Consider the following 24,039-nt stretch of genomic DNA (forward strand, 5'->3'; position numbering starts at 1 on the left):
AAACCATACTTGGGTTTCTCTACTGAGAGAAAATGCTTCCTTCTGCTAAAAATGATTGAAACATTAGTGTGGAAACAGATTTCCATAGGGAAGGTTTTGCCAATAGATATTTCAAGGATTTATACAGTGATTTGTGTTTAACACAACAGAAATTATCTGGGAAAGGAGATATTGCAGTGACAGAGTTTGCAGATCATCCAAAATGAGTCATGAGACTGACAAGGAATGGGAAGATTAGAGTGCTGCAGAGTGATTTAACAGTACTGAAGGTTAGGACTGGTTGATAATTTTTGTCAAGCACTGTGATATTCTGTGTGTTGTCACAAGATGTGGAGGCCAAAAGGAAAGGGTGTCCTTGGAGTTGTGCTGGCACAGGATGACATTGATCACCACTGCAGGGAGAATCCAGGAATGACCCCCAACCATTCCTCTGTAATTTTTGGTTCATTTTTGAATTACTTGTACTTCTCTTTGTAAAGAAAACACACTGCAGGAACATTTCAGGGTGGCTGCACAAATAGTTACTTTGCAGTTCTGTAATTCCACAAGCCATGTCTGGGTTAAGCTCTTGTTCTTCTAAATACAATTTCTATCATTCAAATATGTCTGGAAAGCAGAGAGAAGGGCTGAGGAATGTCTGACTCATTATTTGTCTTCAAATATTGCTTTGTTATTTAAAGAGTCATTCTGCATTTCAAAAGCATGTAGGCAATGGTAGAAACAAAAAGCTATTTCTGAAAGCAGTGAGATTTAAGTTTCCAAGGCCCACATTTGCACTGAATTTAGGTGTCTCATTTCCTTCATCACGATGGTGTGTGTAATCTGCAGTTAAAATGGAATTAAAGCTATTTCTTCTGGCATTTCTGAGAATTTGTGCATCTCCAGTACTCCTGTAAAGGCGATTTTATAATGTCTACTACAGGGTTTTAGTTTGGATCCTTGCTGCTGTCCCCCCTGGGATGCTGGGCTGGCACATCCCTTGTTTGTCCAACATGCAGGAATTGTCTTGGAGGTTGGGGTAATTTGAACTTGGGGTTTTTAATTGAGTTGTTCCAGGCTTCCTCTCCAAGATACCGCAGAAGGGTTAAATTTAGCAACTAAACTTTCTAATATAAATTTCTCCAATATTTATTTTTCTGTGGGTTTAATTTAATGCTGATATACTGTGCTGTCAATTGAAAATCCCCAGGATAGGTCAAAGTGATAGATGTAGAGAAGCAGTCCTAATTGATGAGAGATCTGTTTTCTTGCCCATTGATTTCTGTGGCTGAAATTGAAATGAATGATTTGCAGTTGAAATGACTTGGCTATTCTTTCTAAAGATCAATTTCAAAGCCATCTCTGCTCTTCATATTAGCTGGGAAATCCTGGGACTGTTTTAAGATCTTTCTGTATTCTAAACACATTAAGGGTAACCATAGAAACATACATATTAAGGTGATTTTAATTATTAATAAACTTGGTAGACGTTGCTAAATTATTTTTGTACCTCTACAATGGGTTGTTGACTGATTTACATTTCAAAAAAGTTACTAATTCCATTAAATATTTTTTACTTCTATTTGAGAATTGTGATCAGATGCCTGCAGCCTTAACTTCTGGTAAAAATTAAACAACAGTACCTGATCCTGGGGAAATTAACTTGCTTCATTAATCTAAAGGCTCTTTTTGCCTCATTAATTATTGCTGCAGTTTTACCTGCATTTCCCGTAAATTAGAAGAGAGAAAGGCATTATTTTAAGTTTATTGCTGAATTCTTTGTGAGGATGGGTGTGCTCTTGCACCTTCTCTATAGCTGTCAGCACATTATTATTCTCCATATCTTTCTATTTCCATATGAGACTCACTAATATTTCAGGGAGGTTCTTTTTACATGAAAATGTGTAGTAAATTTGTAGTAAAACAGGTTCAGTAGTGTATGTAATGTAATATTTGTTATCTTTGGATGTTTTAGTCTTATTATAATTGCAGTTAAATATAGGGAACAGCAATTAATTGCACCAGAAATAGCTGTTAATGCTTTCATTTGTTTTGAGTAAGGGAACTGCAATAATGATCAGGTTGGTAATTTTTGTCAGGCATTTAGATATTTTGTGTATTGTCACAAGATGTAGAAGCCAAAGGGCATCCTTGGAACAATGATCTGAGCCTGTGTGAACTGGTGAGAATGGGCTGGGCTGAGGTTAACACTGAGCTGAGGCAATGTCTGTGAAACACAGGTGAATTCTGGATTCACACTGATGGAATTGAAGTCAAATATGGCCATGGGGGATTATAGATTATCACTTAATAATGCCACTATCAGTAAGGAGTGGTTAGCATGAAGTGTAAACACCATGGAATGAAATCCAGTGGTGTTTTTTGGGTGTGCCCTCTCTTTTCCCCTCATTGGCAGCATGTCAGTGCCTTGGTGGGGCTGGAAATCCCAGCCCCAGTGCTGGCAGGGTGCTGATCCAGAGCCAAAGCCAAGGCCCAGAGTGGCTGTGCCTCCAACATTGCTGCAAATCCAGCTGGCTCCTCTCTCTGCCCACCGAAGGGCAGCAGGACTGGCTGGATATTTGCATTTTGCCAGTTCAAAATGGCACTGCAGACCTGAGTTTCTGTTTGACTCCTGTTTTAACTCTGTCATTGTAGGACAGATGACATGTTTTTTAACACTGAATTAAGAAGGACACTAGGGAGACAGCATTGCAAGGATGCTCTGGCATCAGGATCACCCCTGGGGTGGATCCACCTCCCAGACCCTGTTCCAGAGCACACATCAATGGGGCTTCTTCTCTTGGAAGCCAATACATCCCTTAGAGTAGCAGGACTAGATTATGTCAGATTCATTCCCATTAAACAGCATTAAACTGTTCTTTTTAAGTCAGGTTCAAATTGCTTAAGCTTGTTCTGGTAGATGGAACAGAACCTCCATGACTCCTGAGCTCATTTAAATAAAAATCTTGTTGTTACAAAAGAGGGAATTTCTTTCTAACATTTAGAATACTTTATAAGAATATCCCCCTTTTTCTTTTTTTGCTCTGGTTTATTCAGTGTGAATTTTACTTCTTGAATGTCTTTCTCTATTCCTTTATTTTCTTCAATCTCAGCTAAGTATTAAAATGATTTTTTCCACACTATTAGCTACATTTACATTCTGCAAGATAAAGAACACCATAGCCATTATCCACCAATCCTATGTATGTAACACTTTAGTAATTTAACAGCTCCAACTTTCACAAAATCTTACTATTAGCTTTAAATAGTATTTTTTGACTTTGAACAGTGTTATGGCAAAGCAATTGTATGTGACTGGAAAGCATCTAATTTTGTCAGAGTTAAAAAAGATAAAACTGCTAGAGGCAGTGGAAAAATATCTTGTATTTAGCCACAAGTGGATTAAAAATCTCAGCAATTTTTTGATTTTAATTGTATAAAAACTGTAATTAAGATTTAAGTAAAGATAAATTATAAATTCAGAGGCTGATACTAACTTGCAAGTTTATGAAATGCAGTGTTAAAAAAAGACAATCCATTATTTCTGTTGCCTACAATTTTTTTCTTGGCCTCAGGCCACCATTGGGCAAAATCAAACCTTTTCTTATAGAAACTTGTGTGTATTTACCCTCTAGTTCCTTCCTTTAAAAAGTAAATTTTATTCCAGTAATTCAAGAACAGAATTTATGTTCTTTGTGTGTTATATGGGTTCTTCAACATTAATATTTTAATTCTTAATAGTTGCTGATAGAAGCCACCAACTATTACATTCTGGACTCAATATGAAACATTTCTTTCCTGCAGTCTTAGATGTCATGAAATATTGTTTTTTAAGGTATATTTATTAGGAAAATACTTAAATTAGACTTTGATGGACTGGGTTTCACAGAACATTGAAAAACACACATGCATATGGGATTAAAACAGAGCTAAGTGATCAAAATGAATTTCTTTGAAGCTGCATTTAAATATTTTGTTTATTTACCTATTTATTTATGTAGCTGGTGATATGTGAGATAACAGTACCACATTTTAGGCAGCTTAGAAAGTTATTTTCTAAAAAGAATTCGGTACAGATTGTTGTGTTAAGAGTTTCAGGGTACAGCTCTCCATAAAGGTCATCCTAGACTTTGGAAGTGGTTCATACTTTAAAAGAGCATTTATATTTTAAGCCCATATTTAATAATTATTGGTTAAAACATCCAAAGGTTATAATGTGTAGTTTTTAAAGAACTTATTTACTGAAGCTTTAACTAAGCTTGCATTTCTGGCTTTAATTTTTTGGTTGGAATCTTCCACAAGAGTGGGCAATGCTACCATTGGAATGATGTGGAGAATCATTGTTTCACATTATTAAATTGCAGTTTTATTTGTTGCTTAGTGAAAGTTGAGGAAAATATCTGTATTTATCAATGCACTTTGAGAACCAGGAAAACATTTTGAGCAATATTTTTGTGTCACCTGACTCAAAGGCATTTTTTCTTATGATGGTCAACAAGACACTGATTTGGCTGAATTCTGAAATAAGGCTTCTTAAAAGAGATTACTTCAAACTTTAAGCACAGTGTAATTGATCACTCAGCATTCTGTGGATTATTTGTTATTTATTCTCAGATATACCAGAAAATCTTACTTATACTCTTAAAATAATCTGTTGGAGCTCAAAGCCAGCAGCTGTGCAGCTCTTTCCAATACCCTTGTAATCCCCTCAATGTTTCAGATTATTTCTGTAGGAGATTTTTAGCTTTATGTGGAGTTTTTTATTCTAAATGAGTAGTTAGATTAAATCAGGTTGACATTTGTTTGCCAGCAGAGAAAATCAGTGGCAACTGGTTCACTTCAGATAACACTTGCTAAGGACTGTGAGAGCTTCCACTATGTAGAAAGGGTAGTTTAAGTTTTTCCTTTCCAAATTTGGCCTTTTCCACAGTTTCTCCAGGTATAGATGCCAACCTTTACACACAAATGCAAATGTTTATGCAGAAATATTGATACAAATATCTGTGTCAGTAGGAGATGAGACTAAAACAAAGACACCCTCACTTGGAACAGCAACAACTTTTGGCTTGCTGAGTCACAAAGTGTAGATGCTCTCTGCATTTAAATTTTATGGCTCGGCTTCCAGGTTTTTGAGGAAGGAAATTATAAAATTTGCATGAATTATCACACTAACCTAGAGCAGCTCTTTTCTGTATAAATTCAGGTTGGGTAATTGGTGTTGTTGCAGAATTGAATTAAATAGTTTTGCTAGTCCAGAATTAGGTACACAGAGTTATCTTGATGTGAGTAAACAGGAATAATTTTGTTATTGTCTACAATTTTATTGGTGAGAGCCCTTACAGAGGCACAAACAGGGGCAGAGCTGGTTGCAGAGGACACATGAAATAAATCCTTGGAGTGCAGCAGTGACAGGAACCATCCTGATCTCAGGGTGCCTGCCAGCACTTTGTGCTTACACCTCATCCATTCCTGTGTTTTTAGAAATGCATCAGTAGCTTTAAAAGTTCACTCCAAAGAGCTCCTGTATTTTTGTGCAGTACCTGGGAAGGAGCAGATGTTCTGTGTTTTGAATTGCTGCATGTTTGGCATGTTGGATCTGGGGGTACAGGCTGCTCTTTTTCAAATCACCATTTTGAGATAAAACTGCCATTGAAGAAACGGCAAATCCTGCAGTGAAAATGTCAGGATCAGAGATCCACCCTTCATTTTCTTCTGACTACTCAAGTAATGATTCCACTTTATGAACTGAGTGCTGGGCTTTACTAAAACCAAGCAGAAGTCACTCTGGTAAATCTTATTTTTTTTTTTTTAATCTCTTTTCAGTGCTAGTATGATTAGGATTTTTATTAATACAGTAGATTAATAATAATAATAAGAGTGTCTGGTATTAGATTAAAAAAAGACATCAATGCTAACATTTAGCCACTATAGACTGATTTTGCTTCAAATTAGAAGCAGTCATATTTATCAAGGTGTGATTAAAACTTTATTTTGAGTAACATTATCAGAGGTTTCTGCCATGTAGTCCATGCTAGCTCTTCAAACACAGTCACATGTGGAATTGCTAACAAAAGGTTTTCCAAGCATGTAGGTAAAATTTTTGATCAGGTTTGTGATGGCATTGATAATTTAAGGGCCAATATGAAGAAAACACAAATTACATTTAAAATAATAACTTTAAGTTACATTTCTGCCTACAATATTTAAAGAATTATGACTACTCACAGCTGTTTAGAATTGATCTCTGATGGTTTTGCATGAAAAGTGAGGTGGATTCACTGATAAAAATTGAAATGTGTGTAGAGAACCAAAATTAAAATCTCAATTAAAATTTTAAAAAAGCACAAACTTACTAATAGAAGTATCCAGTGCTTCATCATACTGAAATGTTTGAAAATTTGAAATATCCCAGATAACTGTCAAACACAGCTGCCATCTGCCCTTGGCAGAAGCACCAGCAGCTGCTGAGATGCAGACCTGTGACCCCTAGATAAGTTTCTATACACAGAAAAGTATTTATCTTCCTCCTATGACCTTCCATGAACAAGACATGAGCCATGGATTTGTTTCCTAGGGAACTAGTGACTGAGGAAAATCTATAATTAGATCTGTGGGTTGTTTGCTACAAGTGGGAATTGGGTGCTAAGCAGGTTCTTAAAGTATCCACAAGTATTAGACAGACTTCATGTAATCGAACCAAATTTAGAAAAAAATACCCTTCATCATGATATTTCTTTTTTAATGTCTTCAATTATAAAAATTAAGTACTTTTGATAGGGTACTTATTCCTCTAAGTTCATTTTAATTGCAAAATATTTTTACATTCAAGGCTCATCAGGTTGCTAGCTAAAGGAAAAATAAAATTAGTCAAAATCTTCCAAGAAATTTCTTCAGCTTCAGCTGAGTCTTAACTTTCAAGAGCGTTTTAGGTGAAACATTCTCATCAGCTCCATTTTCTCACTTTACTACTCCCATTCAGCTCCTCAGGTTGGCTCTGCAAGTTCAGTGTTTTATTCTGCAATTCCAATTACTCTGCCCAGCTGGAGGGTCCCACTTAATCCAGGTCTTGCTTCCTTTCTTTGCTGCATGCCTGGATCTGAAGATAACATTTGTAGCTGGGTCCCAGGGGCAGCAGAAGTGGCTGCAGGGAGAGCAAGCAGCCAGGGCTCTGTGTTCCCCAGGCAAGGCAGGGTTTGTACTGCCCAGCCCTCATCTGCAGATTATTCCAGCTCAAACGCTGCCCTGCTGCCCCAGCCCAGGGCCAGATCAGCGCCCTGTGCCTGTCTGGGTGCTGCACAAGGGGCTCTCAGGGATGAATTAAGATTTTGATCTTATTCAGAATAAATAGCACTGTGAAATACCTGGGAAGAGGTGCTGTAAATTGGCTATGTTCTCCTCTTTTCTCTCATTTCTTCCACATTTAGCTACACCCGTGGTGATTGCACATTGTGTATTTTGTCCCAATTGCTGAATTGCTGCAATTCCAAATCATCAAATGTGGCAATGTTACCTCTTAATTTCTGCCTTTTTAGATCTATGAAAATCTTTCAGTAAGGCTCCTCTTTAAAACCAAGTAATCCCTTCATTTGTTTGTTTGTTTTTAAGGGGATCTTTTGAGTTCTTCTTTTAATGTTGTCAATCACAGTCAGGTTTTCCCTAACAGAGCCCAGCTTGGAGCTGCTCCGTCTGGCTGTCACTCAGCAGAGAGTGGTGCTCCAATTCCTCCAAGTGACAGGGTTTGCAAGTCACTGAAATAGCAAATCAAATATGGTGCTGAAATGGCTCCTGAAAGGCCAGTGAAACAGCCAGGCCTCCTGTGACAAGGAGCATTTCTAAATCCACTCCTTTGAGGCCACAAAAAGCTGTGTTTGTGACCTCTGTGCCGTAGGGACACGGTGCTGTGTACAGAATCCTGAGTCTGCAGATACAGCTGTGAAACAGACTGCTAGGAACAGGGAGAGGGGAAATTATTTGTAATGAATCTTCTTGCTCTTTATAAATTAGGAGTAAAAGGAAGCTGAGGAATTACCTGCTACAAAAGCTAATGCACATCTTGATGTGTTTATTGAATTACTTTGCTTCGATCTCTGAGCAAATGCTCATTGTTAGCTATTTATATTGGTTAAATCCTCAAATTTAAATCCCTGCAACTGCTGGAAAGGGTTCTTCAGGGAGAATCCTTGCATCTGTGTACAACAACAATAATGAACCTGGGGCTGAAGGGATCCACCAGTGCCCAGGGCTCCCACATGTATAAATTCATTTTGCTTCACTCCAACACCTGTGCATCCCACTACAAAGTTGATCTGAATTTTGCAAACATTTATGCGTAATTATGATAAAAAGCCATTATGTTGAGAAGATATTTTTTGGTTGAATATCAAATATCTTATTTGTTTAGATTATTCTAAAAAGATCTGGGAAATGGAGCCCTGGTGGTGAAACAACTTCACTGGTTTTTAATATATTGTGTCATTTTCATACATTGAGATACTCTGTTGAAAACATTTGCCTCTCAAATTTATGAACCTTGTCAAATTTCAGATTTGCAGTTGTTTCTACTTAGTAAAACATTGTGTTTGCACTGATGTTAGAAAAGAATAGTTGGTATAGTACATTTTATAGGAAGTAAAGCCACAGTCCAAAAAAATCCTTCAATGTTTCACCCATTTTTTGAGCAGTGCAAGTTCTATTTCCTTCATGTGCATGAAGTCCTCAGTGTGGTGCTGGATCAGAGCATTCACAGTTTTGTCTGAATGCCTTCAGGCGAGGAACACTGGTACCATTTGCAGCCCCTAATCAATCTTACAAAAATGCATCAAAAATATGCTAAAACCACTTTAATTCTCCCAGGCTTGTTCCTAAATCTGGCACTTCCTGAAATGTTTTGCATGACAAAGCTCAGAGTTAAAATGCTAAAATGGACTCTCTTGAAAATATTAGTGTTTTGGGTTTTTTTATTTTCATAATTAATTTAATTTCAATGCCTGACTTTTTTATTCCCATGTTCTTTCTCTGAAAGTTGATATAAAAGTTTTCATGTTCAAGGTATTTGTATACCCCATGCTGAGTTTTTCAGAATTTTATGCAGATATGAAAACACTTCAGTTTACAGATGCACTATTGTGATAATACACGTTCCTTTTTTCCCTGTAATTCTTAAGAGAACAAGTGCAAAACAACGTGACTGAGAAGTAATTGCTACTCTTGTAATAAGAGTTTTGCCCAGTGCCACTGAGGTTTAAATGTGTATGAAGATGTAAGAATAAATAACAAATAATCCACAGAAGTAAATACAGAATCCAAATTTGTTTTGGATGTTTTGGATAGCATCCTGAAAGGGCACTGCCCAGATGTGCTTTGATTGACAATGGAGTGAAGTTAATGGTCCATTATGCAAACAAGAAAAAGTGGTGCCTGAAAAACATCCTGGCTTTATCCCTAATTATCACCAGTAAAGGACACAATCACTTAGAGAAGCTTTAGAATTCCTGTTAATTTTGTGGGAATGAATCCACTGGATCTCCTTGCCTGTCACCTGCACATGGAATGGATCTGGAGAAAGTTCTAATCAGAGAGAAAGCCAGGGTCAGGTCTGGCCTTCATCAAAGAGCACAATTTGGCTTCACTTCATCTGACATTTCTTTAAAGAAGCCAGAGGTACTAATTTTTACATAATAAATTATTAAAGTCAGCAAAGTATATAAATTCCTTTCTAGCCACGGGTTTTGTAGGTTTAGCTTACAATAATGAAGAAGTTTCTGTTGGTTAATGCTTTCGAATAACAATGGAAATATTTTGCATTTGTTTTGGTTGAAAGAATATTTGAGTCAGTGTGGAGCAGATGGAGCCTCTGAGTGTAAAGAGTAATTTTCAGTATGGCAGGACAGGAAGTGTCTGTTTATTTAAACAATATCTGAACAATGGGCCTAAACCATTGTTTTGCTCTTGCAGAGCAAAATGATTTAAGGGAAAAAATAGTTCACTTTTAAATATTCCATGAATAAATTTGCTTCCTATTAGTTTAGGGGAAGCAGGAAATCTCAGAACCAAACAATCCTAAAAAAAAAAAAAAAAAAAAAAAAAAAAACCAAAAAAAAACACCAAACAAAAACCAACCAACCAACCAAACCCCAAAAAATCACCCCAAAAAAACCCAACCCACTAAAAAAGAAATCCCAAACAAAACTAAAAAACACAAGGGAAACACTGTAATGCTCTGATATGAAAAGAACTGGAACATGAACCAAATATTCCTCTCTGGGGTGGGAATAATTTTCTAATTAAAAAGTGAAACTGTTATGATGCACCTATAATTCACCTGGCATCAAGAACTAAGAAATTATGGGAGTGGTTGAGGCAAACACTTCTTAAAGAGCAAAGCTGGTGACTGGGGATGGTGCTGCTTAGGACAGATCTGCTGGCACTGCAGAACTGTGAATTCTCTCTCTCGGGGCACTGTGGGGTTGTTGTGCTTCTATTTCTCTTCCTCTCTTGAGAGCACTCTGATTTACTTTTGTGATAAACCCATAACAGCAGGGGGATCACATTGCTGAGATGAGTTTGGCTCTGAGGGATCCATAATGTCAGCCCAAAAACAGCACTGGGGAAATACGTTCTGGCCATGGTTCAGCAGCAAGCAGCTCCTGTCAGCTCCCTGGTGCTCTGGGCGCTTGGAGTGTCTTTCAGCTGAGCAGGATCACAGAGCCTTTTGCTGGGCTCTGTGGGATGGATCACTTCAATTCCCAAGTATTCTCTGAAGTGCCCTTGAGATGGGGAAGTGAGAGATGGCTGAGTGTCCCTCTGTCAGAACTCAGCACATCCCTCCGGGTGTCCAGAGTTGCCAGGACCCCTGGCTTTGTATGAACACCTGAAAGCCACAGAAGTTTAAGTAGTTTAATAATAAAATTATCACTAGGTGAAAAAATAGATTTTGGGGTTTTTAGAATAGGGGTTTTGGGGCAAGATGGATGGACTTGGGACTCCTTCTTCTTCTTCTTCTTCTTCTTCTTCTTCTTCTTCTTCTTCTTCTTCTTCTTCTTCTTCTTCCTGCTTCTTCTGCTTCTTCTGCTTCTTCTTCTCCTGCTTCTGCTGCTTCTTCTGCTTCTTCTTCTTCTTCTCCTCCTCCTCCTTCTCCTCCTTCTTCTCTACCTCCATCTTCTGCTGTGATGTTGGCACTTTGGGATTGGTTTATAATAGAAGTTCCCTGTCTAACACAGGTGATAGGTATTGCAAAGTAATTGTAAACTTGTTAGACGTAGTTTGTAGTATAAAGAGATAACACCACCCCGATGCAGTCAGAGTGCCTCTGTCTGTCCTGCTGAGCAGACTTCAGCTGGACAGGAGGAAAAATTTTTATAGATAAGATACAATAAACAACTCTGAGACTGAGAACTGAAGAACTCCGAGTCATTCTTCGAACATGCGGGCCGAAACAGAGACTTTTCACGTGTCTCGGGGCTGCAATAAACTGCAGAACTCCTGAGATCCATCCAGTGCTGTCCTTGTGTCCTGGGTGAGGGAACAGTCTCCCCCAGCCCATGTTGTGGTGGGATGCTCAGCTGGTGTCTATTCTGAGCCATCTGCCCACAGAATGACCTGTGAGCTCAGAGCAAGGGAGAATGAAATGGGCAGAAATTGGGATGCTGGATGAAGTATTCCTGCCTTATCCATATTCCCAGTGGGTGGCTGGTGGGGTCCTGTGCTGCCTTAAAAACCATTTCCTAAGAATGCAAAGCCTTTATCTGCAACACATAGCCACTGCCATATGGTGCAGACGTTTTCAGTATTAGAACCTGCACTGAAATTCCTGAAGCTGTGAAAAAATTATGGAAATATCTGTTTCTGACTGGGCTCCAGGTAGCAGTGACTGTGGGATTTCATTTATGTATTTTCGAAAAGTAAAAATGAAATCCCCAAGTAAACATTGCAGCAGAAATAGCCTGGCCTTGTTTTATCTCCACCAGGATATTGGGAAAGCATTGTTCTGCAAATGCATTGTGAGCTAGGAAATTTTCCTGTGAACAGGGCTGTGTTTGTGCCAGTGCTCCAAGTCAGCCTTGCCAGAGGAGATGTCAGACAACCCTCCTGTTTTCTTCCTTGCTCTTGCTGAAGCACCAAACCATATGGCAAATTAAGCCTGATTTTTATTAAACTTTTCATTGTACTGAGCTGCGTGTGAACTGGGAAATGCACTTTCTTTGAACTATGCAGCCGTTATATAAGCATCTTAATTAGGAGCTGGGAATGTTCTCGCTGACATTCCCGGCAGTTCGCGGCTCCCTCTTGCGGCTAATTAAGCTTTTTTAAGGAACCTTGTGAAAATGACTTTTTGTGAACCGCCCTCAGTTCCTGCGCAAACGCTGCCCCGAGCTGGGCTGGGCTCTGGCTCACAAAACCAGCCTGGAGGGGCTGGGCAGAAAATTGATACAAGGATAAACTGATAACAGGAAAAGCTCTGCAAAGGGTTGCACTGTGAATGTGACAGATCCCTGAAGTCTCCAAAAAGCTGAGTGAGTTCATCCAGTTGTTTAGGAAACCTCTGTTCTCTGGTCGCTCTTCCTCCCATGCATTAGATGGTGAAAAAGGGTTTGCAGCTGGAGTTGGGATGAGATGTGGGATGTGCCAGCTTCAAGGAGCCCAGGCCAGTCAGGCACCATATTGGGATGTCTCACGGTCAAATTCAAGGGGAAGAACTTTGCCAGATTTGATGTGGAGAAGAATTTTTACCACTGGCTGGGTTTGCAGAGACCACTATTACTATTACTGTTATCATCGTTATTTATCCATTTATTATTATTAGTAGTATCGTTATTATTATTATTAGTATCACATTCTTGTTTTTCTATCTAATGGGGAGAAAAATTTCCATATGAATATCTGGGGCTTTTTTGACAAATTCCCTTTCAGAGCCCAATATTTATTTTTCTTTCTTATTGTGGGTTGTTACAACTGGGGCATTGTGTTTATACTGCATATTAAATTTGTCATAAACAAGTAATGTTTGGTGGAAATGGCTGTAGTATAAACACCTTTGGGTTAGATTTTGTCCTTGCTTGGAGCTGATTTCAGGCCTTTCAAGCCACTGTTCTTATAGGGGAAGGTGCATTTTCCTCATAAGAAGTCTCAGACATCAGGGCAGAAAAGAATCAATTCATCTTTTCCCTACAAAAGTGAGAAATGGTCGTGACATTGCAAAATCTCAAACATAGCTTTATGTTAAGAAAAACTCATATTTTTAGGCTTGATGTAAAAAATACCAGAAATTGGTCCAAAAATGACCTGAACAGCAGGTAGCTTTTCAGTAGGAGCCATTAAGTTTCAGTTTCATCACCAAACCAGAAGTCTCAAAGTGACTTTGCCCCTTTGTCACCTGCAGTGTTGTCTGCCTCTGTGTTTTGTCATGACTTACTCAAAAATACACAGGAAGAAAACTTCAGCCATTAGTGTTTCTGAGTGTTGGAAGGAGGGAGAAAAAAAAAGAGGTGAAACAGGTTTTTACTTTGAAATGTCTCCCTTCCCCAAAGGGTTTGGAAAGCAAAACTTTATCTGTGAAAATGCTGATTTCCTATTTCATAACTTGTGGCAATTTTTTCTCAGTTAAAATAAAGGAACAATGATTATGGAGTTAAGTCAAAATCTCACTGCCCAGTAATCTGCAAACCAGCACTGCCCAACCCACAGCAACAGGGCAGCAAACATTTATTTCCTCAGGGACATTATTAAACACCCTGCATATTTATTATCTCAAAATTGGAGAAGGTCCAGAGTTCTAAGGCCACTTTCTCCCTTCCTCTTCCTGAGCTGTAATTCAGACCAGAATATAAATTTTTGACTTAATGTTTCTGCGGAAATCAGCAATATGAAACTGCTAGAAACAAAAGAACACAGAACAGCAGAGGGAAGAAATGGCTTGGCAAAATTGTCAGCCTAAAATGGCAAGATTAATTTATAATCCCTCAGATTCTGGTGTACAAATACAAATTTGCAAAGTGTGTAGCTTATAAGTGACGTTGTGTGTCTCTGCAGGTTGGTAAATGTTACTGTCACTAATGGGACGTTGCCATGAAATTGGATTTTTAAGGATTTTGTTCTCATGGCAAAATAAGGTGATAGTAACAAGGAGTTGCCATGCACTCATGGATGTGTGTATACACATAAGTAGGAATTTGGGAAGTGGACTAATTCCAGCTAATTCAGGACTATTTTGGGTAGGATATTCTGTTATTTTCATGCAGAGATTTTTCCCTTGATTTAAAATCCTGGAAAAGGAAGGGTTTGAAAGTGAATTGGGGGGGGAAAAATAACCCAGCCTGAAAGTAGTGCGTAATGACTTCACAGTGACTAATAAAATATTGTGTGATAGTTCTCTGGTATGGTAAGGGTTGTTGTGAAATAACAGTGCATCTTGGCAATCAATGCAAAATGCTTTTTTGTAGCTGTTCTATCAATTTAACTAAAGAGTTTGTAAATTTAACTAAAAAGTTTGTAGCTGTTCTATCAATTTAACTAAAAAGAAGAAATAGCATTAAATGAAATGTCACATTCTAGGCATAGAGTGAATTCAGTGATGGAATAACAGAAACTTTAAGTAGTGAAATTGAAGACACTAAAGATAAGATAGGAACTGGCCAAGAACATGAGTAGCTTTTCCAGGGTTTAACACAGAAATTGCACAGTGTCTTGTGAATGATTGAAATAATATTTTATGGTTTTACTTTTTATTGGCAGGGCACATAGCTCAGCATTAGTTGAAAGACCGAAATGACTTATGTGGTTTTAGGATGAGTTTAAAAGATTTTACAACGTGGCCCGTCTCTTGTTTCCTGCCATGCAGGTCATCAGAAGTGAAGGGACAGAGGGAGTGAAGTTTCGCCTCTCTGGGAAGGGAGTAGATCAAGACCCAAAAGGAATTTTTAGAATCAATGAGATGAACGGGGAGGTCTCGGTGACCCGAACCCTCGATCGAGAAGCGATTGCCAATTACGAGGTGAGTGCTCAGAGATAACATCTCTGCTCTCTGTTGATAGCATGCATTTTCTGAATGTGCATTTGCTCCTGAAAGATCTGCAGTTAAATTGAAGATTCAATTGCAGCCACTGTGCTAGGAAATTTCAAGAACCGTTGGAAATGGTAAAAGTGTTTGTTTTTCACGCAATTGAAATTTGTCTGCTTTCTGCATGGACTTTTTGTCGTTTATCTTCAGTGGAAATGCTGTCTGAATGTTGTGTATGCATTTGATTTCTGAATAGAAAATTTTGTTCGGACAAAGGAAGATCTTTTGGGGAAGTTGTCACTATGGTAGTACAGAATTATACATTTTTATTGTCAAATGGTCAATTGAAACTACCATTGAACTCCATTTTTAGTAGTGGGTGTCTTTAATAGAGATAAAGAAGATTCTGATGATATGAAAATGTTACATATGAAATGTACATCAACTACAATGTACATCTTACTAAAGATTCTTTTCCTTGTCAATAGAAATGTTTTTTTCATTGAATAACCAACAAATGATCTGCTAAACCCACAAAACAACTGCCTCACCTTTTCCCAAAATGCATAAAATAAATAGAGGACCCATCAATTCACGTTTTCCATCCAGCCCTGGGAATGTGAACTCACAGCACTTGTCCCTGGCTCGTGGACCTCTGTGTAGAAGTGTGTCCTTCCCTTGTGGGACACAGGCTTGGAGACAGTCCTGGCTGCCATCCCTGACCCCTCACTTTCATCTCCTACAGTGTAATTATCACCATTTTTACCTCCAGTGCTGTTTCCTTCCGTCTCTGGGAGAGTTTCCCAGTTTGGTGATGGGTCCTACTGCTCAACCAGCGCTGCTAAAATTTACCATATGCTGGTTTTCAACACGTAAACATCTCCTTCCTATCTGGGGCTGCAGTGAAATGTGTGCTAAGCACTTGCACAGGATTTATGGGAGTTGCTGACGTCCTCCTTGCAAGAAAAACATTGCAGTTTCTCTTTTTAACGTTGTTCCTTGTCTTCATTTGCCAGCTGTTTCTTATTTTATCAGTGGATTTCCACCTTAATGCGTTGAGTATAAACCTTGAATATTTTTTCTGCTGGAAAATCATAGTAGACTTTTCAACTTAATGCAGCAAACCACAAATGGCCCTCATATCTGATCTGGCAAAAGATACACTTAAATTAAGACAAACCCATTTCCCTGGAGGAGGCTCTTTGAAGCAATGTAAGTTATGCACAAAAAATGTCATTTAGCTGGTGAGCAATGAGCAATGTGAATGTACAGCCTGAGAGGCTGTGGTGCTTCCTGGGATGTTGTCCTGCACTCTGCTCAGCAGCTCACCCAAAATGGGGCTGGAACATTCTGAAGGAGAACCCTCAACCTGATCACTCTGTCTCAAACCCAGCCCATTATTTTCCAATAAATATGTGTCATGGAGTCAGGACGACAACAGGATTTTCTCCCTGATTTCCTTGGTACACTGAAAGATGAATAATCTAAAATATCCTTGAATTTCTCTTAAAGAAGTGTTTTCTGGTTTTGTTTGAGCTTCCACCTGCCCAGCACTGTGGTTCTGAAAGGAAAAATTCAAAACAAAATGCAAACAAGTAAAGAGATCATTGTGAATAATTACAAGTTCCTTGCAAACCATCAGAATATCAAGTGTGTAATCAGAGGTGGGGGAAGGATGAAAAGATAAAATCTGTTTGAGTCATTCAGCTACGCCAAGGGATGCTCTGCCTGAGCACTGATTTATTTCCTCAGAATATTTTAAAGTAGCTAAGAATATTTATTCTGTTTATTTTTTTTTTCACTGAATGTTTGAAAATTTGGGTTTGCTGCCCTCTTTCTCCTGGAGGAATGCTGAAAAACTTGCAGGAGTTGTCTGGATTCATAACTAGAGGACATGATTAAATTAGAGAGTATCAAACTCTACACAGGCAACTTTGTTCATTGTTTGTGTTAATCCCTTCTTTCTATGGTTTAAGTATTTCATTTCTAGTAAAAGTTAGAAAATATTTTAAAATAGAGTGAGAACATCTGTCTGAGGGTCAGGGCCCGGCAGTCTTTTCCGTGGAGCTCATTTGTGTGGAATTTGTGTTTTCAGATGAGTTTAAAATTTGGTTTTCAGCAAAGGAACTCAAACTGGCAAGAGGAATGTAAGGCAGCTCGTATTAACCACACCACCCTCACCCTCTGAAATAAATTTATTAATCCACTTGGTTTATGAGTTTATTTCCTGTGGAACTTTGTGATTTGTGTTCTTAAAGCCCAAGGAATGTCAGTCAGCTTCAGTTTGAAGTGAAAGCTGCTTGTGAAGAGGAGCAGGAGGAGTCAGGGATGATGTTATACCCAGCAAAGCTAGAATGTGCTAGAAAATTGTGTAGCAACTCCTTTTCCTCCTGGAGAGGTTTGTTAAAGAGCATCCTGATAGGAATTCTGCAGGTCAGGGTACACCCATGGATTTACAAGGAATGGTTTTACTTTGGGGCCTGCTGGAGCTTGTTGACAAAACTGCCAAATGATGCTCTGAGGAGGGGCTTAAGCAGGCTCTGGGCATGTTGTGGAATTGCTTCTGGGTTGCTGAGATAAGAGGGAGCCCAGAGCCCCTATTTAGTGGGAGCAAAGGTGTTGCATTGTATAAATATGCTCTCAAGCATATTTGGTTTTCTCTTGAGATTTGAATAAATCAGACAAAGTCAGACATTTCAGACAATGACAAATAGTTTATTTTTTATAATTAATAGTTTATTTGCTGTTGGAAAATGCAGAAGTGGAAAAACAGATGAAGGAAATTGGTGGGGACTTTTTAGCCCAAATGGATTTTCTAACCCAAATCAGTGAGGCGCACGCCATCGGAAACCTGCCCATAATTTATAGAAATTCAGAGTCCGCTTCAGACCCATAGCCTTTTCTGATTCCAGCAGAGCAGAAATATTAGTGCCTTTTCAGTTCTTTCCTTGAGCAAAAAAAAAAAAAAAGGAAAAAAAATCAAGTGCTTCTGTAAAGAGATGTGATAACAGCAAAAGGATTGCAGTGGGGCTGGAAGGCTACTTGTGCTCAGCGTTGATAAAACCCCAATGAATTAGGAAACAAAGGGTCAGACAGAGGGCCAGTGAAAATAGAAGTCTGAAAACCAGTGATTATGGGGAAAATTGTTATTTAAAACCCCTGGGTTCATTTTTAAAACCTCACATTTACCTGGGTAATGTATTTATAGGCAGAATGCAAAGAAAAGCAGGAAGAGTTGTGGAGGTTGATTGCCACTGCCAAGATGACAAAAAGTTTCCAAGTTACAAGAACTCTGTTCTTTACTCCAAGTTAGGTGGGTCCAGAAGAACTGGCAAAAATATTCCATTATTTTTTTATTGTTCATGCATGAGATTTGGGGTTAGGCATTCCCTGGTTCCAGGAAAGAGCCTCCAGGTGCAGCAGCTCGTTCCCCATCACTTCCCCCTGCTCAGAATCCCTGCAGCAGTGAAATCCTGTCCTGCAGCCCCTAAAGCATCAATGGCTAAGTGCCATTGGGATTTTCCAGCTGGGACTCGAGCTTTTAAAGGGTGCTGCCATCGTTGAAAGGCAACAAATGTCTGTGGAAATGAAATAATCAGAAGGTGATCCTCTGCAAGCATGAAATGAAGCAGCTTGATAAAACTGTGTGCAAATTAGAGCTGTGACCAAATTTACCTAGGCAATTTGAACTGCTAATGAAGAGTTAGTTTTAATTATTTTTTAAGTAAAGAGCTTTATTGCTTTATTTGCTTTTTAAAAAAATCCTTGACAATCAGAGGTGTGAAATCAGCCCTCAGCTTTTTTCATAATGGCAGATGACACTTCTGTGAAAGGATGCCTTGCAACTGGTAGTGACAGACTGAGATATTTAGAAAACTTATGTTAACAGGGCTGAAAAGTAAAGTGGGAGTGTGCAGTTCTATGAAGAATTGTTTCTATATGTTGGCTGACATGTGGGCTGAGAGGAGGGTGAAGATTCCAGACCCGTCCAGAGCTCTGTGCTGTGAGCTGCCTCACTTTAGGGACTGAGTCCCAGCTGAGGGTGAGGCTGCAGCCCTAATGGGCTCAATTTCCCTGTTTAATAAGCAACAAAAAATGGAAATGCTTCACAATGATGAGGAAAACCAGCTTGGTCAGGTGCTGAGGAGCATTTTGTGGGAAAGATTTGTGAGTGCTTTAATGCATTTTTGCAGATAAGGGAAGTGTTGCTGTAGCAAAAGCCTGGGAGTGAATGGCTGTAATTTATCTGTGCAGGAGAAGGAATTTCTCGTCTGTGTAAGTCCATTTTAGTGCAGCCACATCCTTTTTGGGATGATTTATCATCCCCTGATGCTGAATCTCTGCTGATGCTGGCTGGAGATCTATGGACAGCACACAGAAACATGCTGCTCTTTCAAAAGGAAAATCACACTTTTGCTTCTAACTTCAATAAAAATGTAAAAATGCATTTAATCCTGGTTATCTGCACAGGCAGATTTGTCTGGAGTGGAACTGATCTGCTCTGTTCTGAGCTGGAACCAGCTGATGGGAAATGTCAGACCCCAGTCATCTCCTACTAATATCCCAAAACAAGGACGGCACTCAGTCTTTCATGGCAAGAAGTTTGGTCATGTAGAGATGTAACTTGCAGTAAAATGTCATTGATTTAATTAAAGAATCATTAATACACAGATCAAGCCTGTTAAAATACTGGTGATTTCAAATTGCATCAAAAAATCATGGAGTAATGGCAGAGTTCAAAGTTTCAGGGAGGAATCCTGACTATTTAGCAAAGGGAAATGAAAGAAAATTTTACTGTTAAAGAAAAAAAAGAGTTATTGTGGAAGTATAAAACATAATTATTAATCAGATAGAGAATTATTTATATAAATGAGCTGCAGTCAGATCAACTGAAATACAGATGAAAATTCTGACAGGGGAAAAGATCTCTGTAGCCTGTTTTGGATGTTATATGTAGGGAGTGCAGGAGATAAATGTTTATTCCTTCATATTGCTGAGTTTTTATTTTATATTCATCAATGTGCTCACATGTTGGGGCTGCAGGTAAATTCAGAAAGGACCCTTCAAAACAAAAAAACCTGGAGGCAGAAACAAACCCAGCAGAAGCAAAATCCTGGATCCTTCAGTGAGACCCATATGGGCAGACTCCTGAATTAGTGGGAAACTTTCTGGCATTGATTGTTTACAAGGTCAGAGCCAAGGTGACCACCAGAACCGTGGGCATAAATCAAATATTTGAGCACATAAATTTTAAGTGGAGCCACATTTCTTAAAACTATGATTTAAAGAATTGCTTGTGCAGCTGGGATGGAAATGGGATTTCCAGCTTCTGGAAATATTTCTCTCCCAAAGTTGGTTTATGGCATAAAGAGGAAATCTGACAAGAAGTGAAGCTAAAATTCATGTCATTGTTACTTTTTTTGTCTTGGGGGAACAAAATATTCCATACGAACTCTGTAATTTACCACATCTTGTTCATTTTTACTGGCAATATTCTGTTCAATAAATACTGTATGTAAATCAATACCTCCTAATGTTATGAGATATCAGCAGGGAGCTGTGATTCCTTTCAGAATGCAGTAACATCCTCATTTTTATTTCTGGGGAAAGCCTGCAAAAGTCAACAGTTGGTTTTGTTGGAGGGCATTTGCTTTATTCTGAGCTCTGACTGCTTGCCTGGCTTTGCCATCCCTGCTGTTCAGCAGCCCTGGCGTGTCATTTGTAGCAGGAACAGAGAGGAATTCTGGAAAAAGGAGAAATCAGCAAAGTTTTGGGTATAACCCATAACTCTCAAGGCAGTGGGCTTGAATTTCCATCCTAGAAATAACACACTCTCCAAAGACCAGGAAAAATGAGTATTTTCTTATTGAGGAGTGGGAGAGTGGAAATGCAGTAGGAACTTTGGGAAAATGTGAGTTTATTGAGATAATAACAAATGACATTAAATTTATTTGCATGGTGGTTAAGTTTTGTAGGTTTTTGTCTGTTTTTTGTTGATTTGGGTTTTTTTGTTAATTATTTTCTAATAGAACACTCCCAGAAAAAATAATGATGTGTTCAGTAAAACACAAGGAGACTAATAACTTTTTTGTGATATTATGTTAATTATCTATGAAACCACTTTTGTTATTATATATTAATTGCATTTCAAGACATTTAAAAGTCATCATGATACTTCTTTGCTGGTTTTGTTATTATATATTAATTGCATTTTAAGGCATTCAAAAGTAATCATAATGCTTCTTTTCTGTTTAGCATGATTGGTTTATTTGTTTCTTTTCCCTGTTAGTATTAAAAAAACCCTCAAAATACCTTGCTGAGGCCTCACTGTTCTGGGTACAACAACAACATCCAGAAAAACATTTTGCCCTTTCCTCAGAACTTGTGTTTTCCTGCAGGAAAGGAAAGAATCAGGAGCTCATGGGAAAGATGGAAACATCTCTTTTTTCTGGTTGGTGTTTTTCCTACTTGGGTAGGAAATCTTTATCTGCTCATGAACCTTTCTTAAACAAGCCAGACACACAGCCAAGAACGGGTTAAATAGAAATTATTATTGTTATTGTCTTTATGAATGGCAAGGAGGATCTTTTTTCATCTCTTATTAGGTGTAAATTTTTATTGGTTTCTTTTCTGGAAAACTGCACAAGTTCCGAGTTTCCTGATCCTTTGCTAGAGAGTGCAGAAATGCTGCAGTGGGAATCCTTTGCTAGAGAGTGGGAATGCTGCAGCCACAGAGCACCTGTCCTGTGGCTCAAGACAAAGTCTTGAAGGTTTGGCCTTGCTAATTTAATAATAAGTTTTTTGTCGTCCATCATAACCTTCAGAATGTAATACAGACATTTTTGTTGGCTGCTCAAACCTCCACATCTCTTGTTCCCCACAACATAGAAACAATTCTGTGTTATTTAGATATTCATTCAAAATTCAGAATTTTAACGTCCTAATTGCTGCAAAGACCTTGATTTCTATGGCCTAAAGCTGGAAATGTGGGTCCATGACTATCTATAGCTTCTGTTTCTAAACAAGACAGGTGTGGTCTGTGATAAGTTTATTTTTTCCTTTTCATTTTTACTTTTTTAACTGATATAATGAATTCATTATATTTTTGTCAATAATTCCTTGTGTGCAGCAAGAGGAGCTGCTCCTCCTTTCTGACCTCTTGTTCCTTACAGACCTGAAGAAAATCACATTATCTGTCTTATCCTTTCCTGCCATCTTCCTTCATTTTCCACCTTCTTGCTCTTCTTCCCTTGTATTTTTGACTTCATTCCACAACATTTTATTCCCCATCTTTCTTGATGTTTTATGTCATTCACTTCCAGTTTCCCTGCACTCTGGATTTCCTTTTTCACACCCTGACCTGTTTTCTGTCCTTTAGAAATCAAGTTGCAAGGGGAGGACACAACCATCATCTGAGCACAAATTTGTTTGGTTTTTGTGCAGAATCTTTCCACTGTCTTTGCAAAAGCTGTGCTGCTTTATCCATTCTGATCAGCTGTATTGCCCATAAATAAATCCCTTTAGAAGCCTCTGTTCCAAAAATCTTTGACTTCACATTGCTTACTACAGGACTTAAACATTTCTGCAATTTTGGTGAAATAGTCCAGACTGTAAATATCTGATGTTAAGAAAATTTCAGTGGAAAATTGAACTTTGTTCCCATGTTAATACCTTCCAGTCTTCTCCATCAACTTATGGATATTAATTGAAGAAGTGTATGATTATCTGGAAATTGCCAGCATTTAGTTTATTCAAGTAATTCTGATACCAAGTTCTGTCAGCTCTCACATCTCAAAAGTGAGCATAGAACACCTGATATAATAATTAGTTCTGTGGCTTCAGAACTGTGAGTTTAATGCTTGATTTCTGTAGAATTATTGTAGGATAATGGGTCATTATTTTAAAGCTGTATCTGCATGTGTTTGGGGAAAAAGCACTAACCAGGTTTTTAATTTTAATACAGAGGTAAAATTTTAATTTAATACTATATTCTTGCAAAATTTGTGAGAAAAATTTGTATATAATTAAGAAATAGGGATGCTTCAAGCAATTGTGGACTCAGTGAGCTACTGTAACATCATTAGAGGGAATTAGGCTTCAAGTGAGAAAATTTAAATATCTTTTCCCAGTTGAATCTGCAGTTATCTTCAAAATCCAATCTTTTGGTATCTTTTATACACCAAGCTTTAGGAGTCCTTATATAATTCAGCACTTTCATAGGACCCCAAACACAGCTTGTTCATTGTTAAGTATTTTTAACATGTCCCTAAGATATTGTGAGGAAAAATAACCCATTGGACCACGAGGATCTCCATTATTGAAATGATACAAAAATTACTGTGTGCTGGAAAAAGAAATTAAAAAGTAACAGAAGATTGGAGTCTAGGATCCAACTGGCCAGGTGCCCTCCAAAGTTTTTGACTGCTGTATTTTAAATCCACTGCAGGGATTTATCTGCATCCCAGCCCAGGGTGAGGCAGATGTGGGTGGCTGACAGTGACATTCCATAGTTTGGTCTGTGGAAATGAACTCAGAACCCTTTGTGGGCTGTCTCTCCCACAGCCCAGAATCTCCCAGCTGTCACCACCCTGCTGGAATTCCTGCAGCTCTGAGCCTCGGGGGCACCACTGGGCCCTGCAGCTGCAGCTCAGCCCGCAGATGCTGCAGGAGCAGAAATAAAACCCACTTTCCCCTGGTGTCACAGGTGAACAGGTGTTTGCAAGAAATAAAATGATTTTTTACCATAGTTCTGACTGATGCATTCACCAAGCAAGCAATAAGAGATTAACTTATATACTTGTCCATTTTAAGAAAATATAGCTGCACATCACTCTGCTGCACATCTGTGTGCTCCAGCTGCTTTTTTGCTATTCTTTGACTAAGTACCTCCAAATTTGCCCAAAATATATGTCACTTCACAAATACAAATGTATGATTTCAGAAACCCTAAGTGCATCCTTCTAACCTGGTTTCTGGGGGGAGAATTTTTGATCCACAACATCTGAACTCTGAAATTCCTTTTGTCAGTTATTTAATTCTTTAAAATGGAAATAGGATAGGGCTTG

The 24,039-nt window shown here is 38.5% G+C and overlaps 1 protein-coding gene across 2 annotated transcripts in view; it reads left to right on the forward strand.

Annotated features, from left to right (window-relative positions):
- Positions 1–24,039, forward strand: part of CDH13 (cadherin 13) — a 443,548-nt gene that overhangs the window by 193,388 nt on the left and 226,121 nt on the right. For both annotated transcript variants that reach the window (XM_063168107.1, XM_063168108.1), the window contains exon 5: positions 14,816–14,968. In XM_063168107.1, the coding sequence (XP_063024177.1) occupies positions 14,816–14,968 (153 nt within the window). The remainder of the gene's footprint in view (positions 1–14,815; positions 14,969–24,039) is intronic.

Source organism: Melospiza melodia, chromosome 13 (assembly GCF_035770615.1).
Source record: "Melospiza melodia melodia isolate bMelMel2 chromosome 13, bMelMel2.pri, whole genome shotgun sequence".
NCBI classification, from domain to species: Eukaryota; Metazoa; Chordata; class Aves; order Passeriformes; family Passerellidae; genus Melospiza; species Melospiza melodia.